This window comes from Oryzias melastigma, linkage group LG18 (assembly GCF_002922805.2).
Source record: "Oryzias melastigma strain HK-1 linkage group LG18, ASM292280v2, whole genome shotgun sequence".
Classification (NCBI taxonomy): domain Eukaryota; kingdom Metazoa; phylum Chordata; class Actinopteri; order Beloniformes; family Adrianichthyidae; genus Oryzias; species Oryzias melastigma.
The window spans coordinates 20,470,022-20,483,126 of NC_050529.1; the positions used below are offsets into that span (position 1 = coordinate 20,470,022).

Consider the following 13,105-nt stretch of genomic DNA (forward strand, 5'->3'; position numbering starts at 1 on the left):
CTTTTAGTTTGTTTTTTTTTGTTTTTCAAGAAAAAGAGCTGCTTATTGCCATATAAAGTGTACCTTGTTAAACATGATTAGTCAGATTAATGTTTTTTATCGATTGACAGCAATTATTAAAAATAAACAGTCTAAATGTGTGTGATTTCATTTTGTGATTATTCACAGATAGTAAGTGGTGAGCAAATACTGTGACAAAAAAAAAACAATCATTGCGATTAATTTTTTTCCAGGTTTGTGAATAATTAGTTAAATATTTTTAATCGATTCCCAGCCCTAATTATTATTATTGTTATAATTATTTTTGAGTGACAGTATTTGATGGCCACTTATTATCAGCATGAAAGCACACACAGAACTGGAAATTTAAAGGTTTATTTCAGATAACCCAGAGAATGCTTTTGAATTAAGACCAACAAATTGAGGCCGTTCAGCAAAGAAACGTATCACAAACACAATTACAAATGTTCTTCAACAGTGGAGGACACACATTGAAATATGTTCCCAACAAATAGAGCATATTATATACATAGAAATAGATTATGGAGGTTTGAACAGACCTGAAAAGACCTTTACCATATTTTGTAATAATTATATAAGTTTATATGAGAAAAAAATGAAAATAAGAATCTCTTTTTACTGAATTTTTGTGCACTTTTGTAGAGTTTACAAAACTCTTATTTTCACATTTTCTGGCTAAATGTGTAACTTACTTTTTGTTATAATAAACACACAAAACCAGCTCTTGTCAAGTACTTTCAGAGGAAGCCTGAAAAATAATTTGATCATCGTCACACCAACGTGTTTTGTTTATTTGGGGCAGACATCTTGGAAAAGTCTGCAGAAGAGGTCAAGGTGAGGCTTACGGACTGATAGCTGAGTTGAGGTAGTTAAATGTAAAAAAAAAAACTACGAGAATAGTTCAAGAAGAAAGAGCTGTGATCATGTGACCCACACTGACGGATAATTCTCCAATTCTTATTTCAAATATTTCTTATTTTTATCTTAATGCTGCTTTTCTTGCTTTTACTCTAAACATTTAAGGTCTGCTTTTCATTTTTCAATGCTGTTTTTTGTGCTGCTATAAGCCTCCAAATATTCTCGAGTGGGATGAAAAATAAAAGTCTTATCTTAGTCTTCTGGGGAAATGTTTTACTGTGAATCACGAAAAAGATTCAAAATACTCAAGTGAATAGATTCAAATGTGCAGCGACTCCATGTTTGTTCCCAGTGTTGCTATTTTTATGCCGCTTGATTTCAACAGTTTCTCTGTAGATTGGAAAGCAGCCAATCACTGTGCGTTTATGACAAATGTCCGGCTCGCCGAGGAACGGCGATGCCGTCTTGGCAGTGCCTCCTGTTGCCGTGGTAACAAAAGCAAGCAAAAAGAAAAAAAATTGCCACAAATTTGTAGTTTTGAACAAAAACATTTCGAGTTGGATAATGTTGACTCAAACCACTGCCTACCCTTCAATTAGACACACAGAAAATCACGTACCAGAGAAAAGAAAAGTCCTCTCTGCAGGTGTGATAAAAGTACACTCTACCTTTATCTACTTGTCTTTTTGGGGCTGAAAGCTGCAGTTGTTAGTAGATTATTTCTGGAGTCGATAAAGAAAAATCCACATTTGGCCAGTAATCATCGTGTCACAAGAGTACAGTTATCTTCTGCAGTTTGTGTAGCCTTCATCTGTTATTTTAGATGTTTGAAGTCCTCATGTTGCTGAAATCACAAACATCCATGAAACGGTGCTTTTTACCACAGACTGATGAGAAATGTGCAGTTTGTGACCAGGCTGTCTTCCAGCTTGATGACGTGAGACAAGAGCTCAGCCTAAAAGTGAAGAAAGTGACAGAAAGAAACACAATTAATTGATCTTTCTATTGATTAAGATAAAAAATGTCAAAAAAAATCACACTTCAGCAAAAATTAGCCTGGAAATCTTTTGTAACATTCCTTCAAAGTAGATAACAAATTAGCCAAGAACGATAGCATGTTGCTAAAATAGAAGCTAAACTCCAAATTAGCATAAAAAACTCCAGTACTAGCCAAAAAGGCTAGCACATTTCTTAAATACAAGCTAAACTCCGAAATAGCCTAAAATTCCGCTAAAAGACTCAACTCACGCCAAGCTCGTTGGTGCCTCTTCTTCGACCGTTTCAACTTTACCATAACCTACCGTCCTGGTAGCCGCAACGTCAAACACGACGCTCTCTCCAGGCAGTTCAACTCCACGGAGGGTTCCACGGACTCTACCATAATACCTCCCAACTGTATTGTGGGACTGTTAACCTGGGAGATTGAGGCCCGTGTACGTCAAGCTCAAGGTGAGAAACCTAATCATGTATCGTGCCCACCTGGAACCCTGTTTGTCCCCTCTACCCTCAGGTCTGACGTTATCACCTGGGGCCACCACTCCCGCATATCCTGTCATGCCGGAGTACATAGAACCCTGGCCCTGCTGCTTAGACGGTTTTTCTGGCCCTCCATGCGGAAGGACGTCCGCGAGTACATTGCAGCATGTTCTACCTGGGCCAGAGCCAAGACTACCAGTACTCCTCAATCAGGTCTGCTCCACCCTTTACCCACACCCAGCCGTCCTTGGTCCCATATTGCATTGGATTTTGTCACTGGCCTACCCCCCTCGAACGGTCACACTCTCATCCTCACCGTTATTGACCGATTCTCCAAGTCGGCTCAATTTATTGCTCTGCCTCAGCTCCCCTCGGCCATGGAGACGGCCGAAATACTGGTCAACCATGTTTTTTGCCACCATGGGATTCCTCATGACATTGTCTCTGATCGTGGTCCTCAATTCGTCTCCCAAGTGTGGAGAGCCTTTTGTTCTGCCCTAGGTGCTACGGTCAGCCTCACGTCCGGATATCACCCCCAATCCAACGGACAAGCTGAAAGGGCTAATCAGGAGCTAGAGTCCGCCCTTTGCTGTGTCGCCGCTCAGAACCCCTCTGACTGGTCGTCATTCCTCGTCTGGGTTGAGTATGCTCACAACACCCATCCATCCACTGCCACCGGCGTCTCGCCTTTCGAGGCGTCCCTGGGATACTCTCCCCCTCTGTTTCCCTCCCAGGAGGCTGACCTAGCCGTGCCTTCAGTTACCCACCATCTCCAGCGGTGCCGACGCATCTGGCGCCAGGCTAAGGCAGCCCTCCTGCGGACGAAGGACCGCAACTGCGCTATTGCCGAGTGTCCCTGCTCCGGACTATCGTGTAGGACAGAAGGTTTGGCTCTCCTCTCGCCATGTTCCCCTCCAGGCCTCGTCACGCAAACTCTCCCCGCTTCATTGGACCCTACGAGATCGACAAGGTCATCAACCCGTCCTGTGTCCGTCTCCGTCTACCTCCTGCCCTTCGGATCCACCCCTCTTTCCACGTCTCGCAGCTCAAGCCTGTCGCTGACAGCCCGCTGTGCCCGCCGTCCGCGGCCCCTCCACCCGTCCGTATCATTGACGGCACCCCAGCCTTCACGGTTAGTCGGATCCTGGACGTCCGGCGCCGTGGGCGGGGCCTCCAGTTCCTGGTGGACTGGGAGGGTTACGGTCCTGAGGAGCGGTCCTGGGTCTCCCGCTCTCTCATCCTGGACCCCTCCCTCATATCCTCCTTCTACCGTGCCCACCCTGACCGCCGTCCTGGACCGCCTGGAGGCGGTCGTTGAGGGGGGGGTACTGTCATGGTCCGCCTGCGCTCCTCCTCCACCTCCTAATTGGACCCAGCTGTCGGCACTCTTCATCTACACTCCAGCCTACTTAAGAGGAGCTCTCCCCAGCATTCTTCGCCAGTTCGTTGCCTTACCCGGTGAAGTTACCTGGCCTCTTATGTACAGTCTCGTATGTATTCTTTGAGTCTCGCCTTCGTCTCACTACCGAACTCCTCTACCTCCAGGTCCTACCTTCCACGTGCCGACCTGGGTCCTGCCTCGTCTACCACCTCCTCTTCGACCAAGCCGATCTTCTCCTCGTCACGCACCCGCTGTCGAACTCACCTCTTCGAGCCACCTGGCCGCTCCAGTCCACCGCTGGTCCTCGCTCCCAAGTCTCCATCTCCACTCCTGGTTCTGGACGTAACTCCTTTATCTCCTCGGACAATAAACCTCTATTTAATCCACTCCTGCCTCACATCTTCCTTCCGGGTTCCAGCAACTGGGTCTGCCTCGTCACGCATATCATGACACGTAGCTCCAAATTAGCATAAGAAAACTGCAGTGGATGCCAAATTACCCCCCAAAAAGCTAGCACGTTGCTAAAAATACTAGCTAAACTCCAAAATAGCCTAAAATTCCTCAGTAAGTTCATCAAAAACGTTAGCATGTTGCTAAAATAGAAACTAATCACTAAATTAGCCTAAAAACCCCAGTAGATAACAAATTAGCTAAAAATGTTAGCCTATTGCTAAGATATTTGGTAAACTCCATTTTTTTAAAAATGAATATGAAAGATGAAAACAGTCCTTGAATATATTTATAGGCTAATAAACTTTAAATAAAAATACATTTGAAGACTTTCTCACTTATTTCCTATGGGGCATATTTTCCTCAATATTTAAAAAACTATAAAGTTTATGAATACCAAAAATACAAGCAGTTACGGAAATGAGTGGGTGAATCACTAGTACAAAAAAAATAAAATAAAATTGTACAGTTTTATAAATAAAGTGTAATATATTTTTTTAGGCTCAGACAAAAAAACACACTTTTTAAAAACTTTTTCCAACTCTTTTTGTGATTTTTTTTTCCTGCTTTTTGTACTTTGTTTTTCTCTTTGAAAATAAACTGGAGAACTCCAGACTGAATGGTTTGAGCTTTAGAAACATATTTTGTCATTTTCCCAACTCTTGTGTGTTGCTGACAGCTGGACTCCAGCAGCTCCTTCAGCCACAGACTGATGCTCTTCAGCATCCGCACAGACCTTTGATTATTTTCCTTTTCTTTTCGCATCAGCTCCTGCAATAAAGATATAACACAGGTGATTAAATCTCCTTCTGCTGCACATCAAATATCTCCACTCTAGATTCTCATCTTAAATCTCTTTTTTTTTTCACTCCCTCGCAAGCAAACAACCCATTTTCTCCCCCCCGCATTATGTTCCTCTTATCTCACCTTAAGATGCATCTTGCACAGAAATGATTGGACTGAGAGCGCACTCCGAGGAGGCATAATGAGATGGTGATGAATCAGAATTGGAACTGAGAGCCGAAACAGGCGAGAGAAAGGCTGGAGAGACTAAGGGTGCACGTGTTGGAGAGCGAGCGGAGCCCACCAGCTTCAGGGAGGCGGAGGAGAGGAGCAGCAATCTGCAGCTCAAGCATCTGAGGACGCTGAGAGACATGGCTGCTGATGGACAGGAGGGAGCAGGAAATACTGGAGCCTCACACTCTGGAGAACAGATGGAGTTGGACACCTCATGCATGGTCCATCTTCATCATCGCTGTGGCTGAGCCTGGAGGACATCATCGTCCCTGCAGCTGCAGACGCACGGTAAGTCCTCGGAGAAAACGAACCATCAGATTCAGCCAAGAAAACAATCCCTTTGTTGTTGTTGTTGTTGTTGTTTATTTCCCCGTTTTTCAAATGGCGCCATGTCGCGGGGTTGGTGTGGAGCAGTGGACGAAATGGGGAATCACATTTTTTTTAAATCACAGAAAATGAGGAAAATGTTGGCTTGACCTTCGTCCTTTCGCTGCCCGTCGGCGTTGACCTTTCTCCCGCCCCACGTCTGAGGATTAAAAACTGAAGATAACACTTTGACTGACGTGAAATCATATTTGAGGAGCCGTCAGTGGGGAAGTCGCCACGACACGTCCTGATGGGTCCTGACGAAATGTGAAGAAAGTGGACAGAGGGAGACGAGGCGGGCCGGACACGCTGCAGCTTCAACACAAATCTGCTGAAGCCATCGGCTGCTTAAACACTCCGGCATCACCAGGAGGACGAGGGTTTGAGAATTGGCTCAGTTAATAACATTAGCTGCTCTTTGACTCAATACTTTGAGCACCTTCATGAAAAAAAAAAATCAGGTTAGAGCCCTTTTTATCCTCCCCTCACTACATTTTTATGGAAAACGCTTTTTTTCTTAACAATAACTCGATGACATTAAACAGGATCCGTCACTGACTGTTGGCTGAGCCTGAAAATCCTCACAATTGAAAGAGTGTGTTTGTAGTTGATAAAGACGTCACAAAGACTCTTTGCAACTCTTCAGGAGTTTCACAGTTTCAGGAAACACTCATTTTTATGGTTCATAAGCTGTAAACTGCAGTTAAAAACAGGATGAGGCAATTTTACTTTTCATCTGGGCAATACTTCAATTTCATCCATAAATTCAAGTTTAAAGTCCCCCTCCAATGAAAATTCTGTTTTTTTAGTTTTTTTTAACTTATATGTGTCATTTTTCTTCTGAAAGAGAACAAATGTAATAAGAAATCATTTTACATTTCCGAGTATTTCTCCTTTTAAATCAATCAAACTGTCTTGGACAGACTCTGTTTGAATGAATGACCTTCTTTCCATCAACAGCTCTGCTGCACATGCACTAAACCCTCATCTGTTCCTAGTGTCTAGTTCAGGTTCTGGAGAAGAGAAGATGGTATCTTCACATTGACTGCAGTCAAATGAGCCGCCGTTCACATTTCTGTGGTCAAATCAGCATCACTGGATTTTTGGTGTGAGTTTCATCCAATACTTACGGTAGCAGGACTGAGAACGCTGGAAAATCTCCACCAGACTCCACGGAGCTTCTTGATGTGACCACGGAAATAAAGCCACGCCCCCTCTCCCTCAGAGGAGATTTTGGTAACAGAGGCTTCAGATCAACATAAAAAAATGTTTCTTTAAGACATTTAGGTTGTAGGTTTTTGGTTGAAAGCTTCATTATAAAAACACTACTGGGAACTTTTTTTTGGACTTATTTTGGGGAAAATCTGGATTTTTAGTTTCCCATCGCTCTGCTTTCTTGGAATTGTGTTCGGAGCAAGGTCACTTGACAGATGTTAAAATGGGAACTAGCAAAGAGGATCTTGTTCCTAAAACAGGAACAGTTTCCGTAGTTCTATGGAACTGATTTGGTTCGTGTCCTCAAGCTTGGAGCATCAAACCAGAAAATCCAAAAGAGAGTGCATTCAGATTGGACCCATTTGATCCGCTTAAAGTTAACCAGAGTTTGTTGCCTCCGATAATCTGGAACAAAGTCTCAGTCTGAATACGCACAAATGGACCGGTCCAGAACCAGAAACTCCTCTTGGACCCATCTTTGAGGTGGTCTCGGTTTGTTGCCAATTGGACTGAACTTGAGTTCACTCTGAGATTCCTCAGTCTGAATACGATCCGTGCTAGGAGCGGAACAGTAAAAGAGTAAAAGCAGCAGTAAAAGTGTTGAACCTGATGGTTAAAGTGTATTTCTTTACCTTTTTTGTGGAAGAAAATCAACTTTTTGGGGGCAATCAACTAAGAACGTGCACATTTAGTACAGAGAAGATTCGCACCATGGTCTATTTGCAGTGAAATGTATTTGTCATATTTTTAAGACCTCAGTAAAGCTCTCAGGGATAAAGGAGGATCTGTGAAGATGCATGAAGACACATTGAATTATTGACAGGGCAATAACAGACAGTTTGATTGCTGTTGTTTGAGCAATTACCAGCTGATAAGTGAACGTGCAGCAATAGATTATTTGTTGTATCTCACAGGATAACAGAGCACAATAACACATTCCTCTATACTTATTCATTTTTTCGTTGTTTGGAAATTGCTTTGTGTTCTAGATTGTGCTTTGTCCCTTCTTAAACTGCTGGAAAATGGATTTCCCTGTGGGAGTCCTCAAAGGCATCGATAAGAAAAGTCTGACTGTTGTTTGCACCAACATTTTGTTTTTTGGTGTAATCAGCATCATGGAGTAGTTAGGTTATGGTCACATATCCCAAAATGCCACAGTGCGGCGACCTAAATACAAGTTTTTCAGCAAATTTAGCGCGGAGGTTTTAAAAAAACGTCACAATTTGACATCAGTCGGTGCCCGCATGGAGACATTTGGTAGTTCAGTGACAGGCGGGGATAATGTCATTACAAAAACAGGCGACAGGGCGGATTTCCAGCCAGCAGCAGCTCTGATTGGACGATGTATGATATCTCCAGATGGTGGCTGTTTATATCAAGTGCTGAATAAATGATACAAATACCAGGGGGCAGGGCCGGGCATGGGCATAGGCAACCTAGGCGGCTGCCTAGGGTGCTATCTGCTGGCATGGGTGTCAAATCTTAATGATTAAATATATTAGTTGGGGGGAGAGAAGGGGTGAGCAGTATTGTCGCTGTTAGTATTAAAGATGAGAAAATAGCAAAATAAGCCTTGAGGGACAAATTTAAGGCAAAATGGGAAGGAAAAGAAAGAAAAATGGCCTCAAAGCAGAGATTTGTCTGTTTATTTAGATGCAATTACTTGGAAATTCATCCCCTCCCTCCCTGTATTTCAGGAAAAAAAAGTTCTCTTTTTTGGTCAAAAAAGAGGAATTTATCTGGTAATATACTTGTTTTTTTGTGTGTGTCTTTAAACCTTCAACAACAACAATATTTTACCTTTTAACATGCCTCTCTTAACGCCCACTATGCTACTAGCAGTTAGGGCTTTCACCTCCAAACCTAGGTTAGGTTGTTTCTTTTCCAGAGAGTAGTGGTGGTGTTGTGGGAGGTGGGGTTGCCCACAGGTGAGGTGGGGGGACACCAAAATCCCTTTTTGCCTAGGGCGCCATGCAGCCCAGGGCTGGGTTTGACCAGGGGTATATAAGTCGTTGGGCCATTCTGCATGCTTGATGGCCACCTGACTGCCTCATGACTGCTGCCTGATTGCCGCCTAACTCCCACCTACTTGCCACTTGATTGCCACCTGTCTGCCCCCTGACTCCCACCTGATTTCTGCCTGACTGCCACCTGACTGCCGCCTGATAGCCACCTAACTGCCACCTGACTGCCACCTGATAGCCACCTAACTGCCACCTGACAGCCACCTGACTGCCCCCTGACTGCCGCCTGATTGCCGCCTGACTGCCGCCTGACAGCCACCTGATTGGCGCCTGAGTGCCCATTGACTGCCGCCTGATAGCCAGCTAACTGCCACCTGACTGCCACCTGACAGCCACCTGACTGCCGCCTGATTGGCGCCTGACTGCCCCCTGACTGCCACCTAACTGCCACCTGACCTCCACCTGTCTGCCCCCTGACTGCCACATGAATGCTGCCGTCCACATTAATGATCAAGCCTATGATTTTGGGCGGAGGCATAAAACCTTAAAGATTCTGCTGATGCCACCCGATCACGCAGTGGCAGTTGTATTTGTGTCTGTTGCACCAACATTTTGTTTTTTGGTGTAATCAGCATCATGGAGTAGTTACATTATGGTCACATGTCAAAAAATGGCACAGTGCGGCGACCTAAATGCAAGTTTTTCATCAAGTTCAGGTTTAGATGAGGAGGTCTTTCAGATCTACCACCATGCTGCTTATACAGGTTTCACACTTTCTAACACAACCAGACTGTGAAGATTGCTGACTTGCTGGTTGCATGTTCGATGCGGTGCCTGCTGCTCCACAGCCAGGGAGATTTGTTACTGACTGGAATTTAAAAACAAACAAAAAAACACATTTATGGATTTGTGCCACATGGGAACACGGTTCTGCTTCCACCTTCCACTTGCTGACTGATCAACCATCATTTCAGCTAATAAATGAGAAAAACATTGGATTTTACCTCCCCTCATCCCTTTTAGCACCCCCCTCAAACCCCAATCTGTGTGGGGGGGCTGAAGGAGAGGGCACATTTGTCATTGGTGTGTAATGGCAGCATACCTGAGCTGCAAAAAGATGAGGTGAAACGTTATTTTAGATTCAATGTCAGCCCCTCTGGAGTTAACCTTGCACGTGCTTTGATGTTGTGCTCGACGTCTCAGGGGGAAAACAAGCAATATCTCTTTGTTTTCCACATCCTTGCAGGTTCCCATAATCTAGGTCACAGGGAATGATGTATCCTGAAGAGAAACGTCTGCCGGAACCTTAAGATTTCTGAGTGTTGCCAAAAAACGGGGATGTTCTGTCAGAAAAAGCAAAAAATCAAGAGGTCAAACAGAGCCAGCAAACTCTTCACGGCCTAGAACGTTAGAAGCTGCACTCTGAGTCAGCAGAAGACATGATTTGCAGAGGAAGTGCAAACAACACTCTCAACACAGATTGTTTTAAAAAACACATTTGCTGTTCCCCATTAAGGGCTTAGTCACAGTGGAGAAATTCACAAAACCAGGTCAAAGCCAGCAGTTCAACTGCTGGGCCTGGAGTTGAACCAGCAACTTGTTTTTACAAGCAAAGTGCTGCCCCCGCACTGCTCCGAAGCAGAACAAACTGGAAAGGCAAAGAGTTGAACTAATGGAAAACCATGAGATTATGACACATGAAGGAAAATAGGGGTTTCTGTTGCTAAAATGCTTTAATAAATGTTTGCTGGATCCATATTGAGAATATAGGTATAGACTCATAGATATATTATTAAATACAATAAACCACACATTTTGAACAATCCAAGCAAGGATTACTGCAGGCCAAGGTAAAACGTTAGCAAAGAGCAGCTGTGTTTTTGGTGTATTATTACCATGTCCTTGTGACATTTTTCTCACAAAAGAGAACATATATTGAGGAAATTCAGCTTAAAATGTATGTCTGAGTACTTTTTTTATTCAAATTGTTGTGAAACAAGGACAAAGAATGTTGTTTGAAAAATGTTGTGTTTGTAGCCTCCATGCTCCTTGCCCCAAGCTCTCAACAACAGGGAGGGGAAGGGGGGCGGGGTTGCTCCTCGCCAACAGTCTGGCCTACAACTCAGAGGTGAATTCTAATCAACTGCTGTTGCTCTGCTTTTAAATTTGGTTAAAGACGGCATAATCATGATTAAAAGACGACAGCAAAGGCTATTACAGTGAGGTGATCAGAGTCGGACTTTAGAATATTTTACTAAATAAAATGAGTGAAAGACACACAAGTCTGAATCAGAAACGTGTTTTATCATTGGTCAAACAAAACAGAGTTAAAGGGTAACATAACAGGACAGTTGGAGCCTGACTCCACTCTCAGCCCAAATTTGAAAAGTGCTAAAAAAAAAAAAGGGGCGGGACTAGTGCAGACTGGCTGAGCGGGGGAGGTGTAATCACTCTGTGTCTTCAACAGGGAGAGTGGTACAAAGCAAAGTGATGCCAGTTTCTCCACAGAACTTTCTTTCCTTTTCCTCTACCTTCTCCAGAGGCAGAGGTAAAATAGTGCTAGCATTCTAAGCTAATGAAGGCTAACATACTAAGTAAACAACCCAGAGTGAAACGTTCATTGCAAATCCCATCACCAGGAAGGAGTTCGCTGGATTCAATGACAATTGTACTAAACCACTCTTGTTTAACTTCCACGTCCACTAGAAAGATGTGCCATCCAGTAGATTTTTGACAACCGAAGACACCTACTAACCATGCTAAAGCTAGCATGATAACGGCCGACTGCTACAGAATCAAAGAAGGGCGGGGCTTTTATACTGGAGACGAAGAGCATGATGACATGAAATTTCTGAAATGACGTGGGACTTACACCAGTTCAGCAACACATTCCACTGTAATACTTTGTTTCAACCTGTAGGGGGCAGCACTTAGACGAGTCTAAACTATAATTTTAGGAATTAAACAAGTATTCTTTAAATTGTGAAAAATGTGGAAACAAACAGCACTTTATAGCCTTATTTATAGAGATCAACAGACAAAAAAAGTAGATTTTTAGTTTGGTTACCCTTTAAGTTCCTTAAAACACAAGTTTAAATAAACAGATAAATCAAACAAAATAAAAATGTTAAACTTTGGTGTAAGATAAAAATGATTTGTTTTTCCATTATGTTGTAATTAGGCTAGTTAAAGAAAACCACCCTAAATAATTATTATTAAACGTAACAATCAAAAGTTTAATGTTGACTGATGCTGACTTGCTTTTCCACTAATTACAGACGCATCTAATTCACATACTCTTGTAAATTATTGTTTTTTTTTTAATTGAAGATGCATTTGATGAAAGCAAATCCTCAAAATGACAGATTAAGAACAACACCATTTTAAATGTCTGTATAATAATCATTTTAGGGCTCCTAATCTGAGAGATGGCCTGAAATCAATTTTGCTTCTCATCAAAACCAGTCTGTTCTCTACAGTCTGGCCCCAAGGCTTCCTTGATTAAAATAAAACAGGCAAAAAAGAAGAAATTAGTAACGTGAAAAAATAACAGTAACCACCCCAAACTTCTTTTATCAAATTCCCAAAGCACCACAAAGAAAGTGTGGAGACGGATCGTTGCTCCGATCCTGCTGTCATAGACATTACCGTCAGGCCGGCTGGTGACTGGCATTAATTGGGACAAAACAGGAACTTTTCCTGCAGCTCCGTGTTCTGTAGTGTTCCCCCTTGTGCTGCAAAAGGGTTTTGCTGAAAGCACATCACGCATGGCTGCGTCTGCCCATCGTTCCTCCTGCAGTCCGGTTCCCCACACACCTGACACCCGCCTCCTCACCACCTTCTGCAGCAGACCTGAAAAGAGACGCTTTCTCCCAGTGCCACCCACACACTCCAGCTGCACTCGCTCATCATCGTACGACACCTGTGGAGCATCGCTGGTGCCCAGAACTGGCCACATGCACGCACATGGATCCACACACACATACATGTGCACAAACACATCACCACACATGACCATAGAATGCAAACACACTTAGACACACACATATACGCGCACACGCACACATGCATATGCAAAGAAACACATGCAGACTATGCATCCACTTAAAGCACGTGTCAAAGTCGAGGCCTAGGGGCCGGATCTGGCCCTCCGGGTGATTATACCCGGCCCTTCAGATCCTTTTATCTCATTGTTAATTAATTAACAGACCGATGTTATCCTGCGCCCCCTCAATTTAAAAATTGCCATTCTGCTAGCTTTTTGGACTATTTTGGCATTCACTAAGATTTTAAGGCTATTTTGGAGTTTAGCTAAGATTTCAGTTACATGCTAGCTGTTTTTGGCAAATTTAGGCTT

General features: G+C 43.4%; 1 protein-coding gene across 1 annotated transcript in view; it reads left to right on the forward strand.

Annotated features, from left to right (window-relative positions):
* The first annotated feature begins 5,168 nt into the window (after nucleotides 1–5,168).
* sstr1b (somatostatin receptor 1b) overlaps nucleotides 5,169–13,105 on the forward strand; it is a 12,895-nt gene continuing 4,958 nt past the window's right edge. Inside the window, exon 1 of the mRNA XM_024287853.2 lies at nucleotides 5,169–5,491. Coding sequence (XP_024143621.1) covers nucleotides 5,351–5,491 — 141 coding nt within the window. The 5' untranslated portion in view covers nucleotides 5,169–5,350. The remainder of the gene's footprint in view (nucleotides 5,492–13,105) is intronic.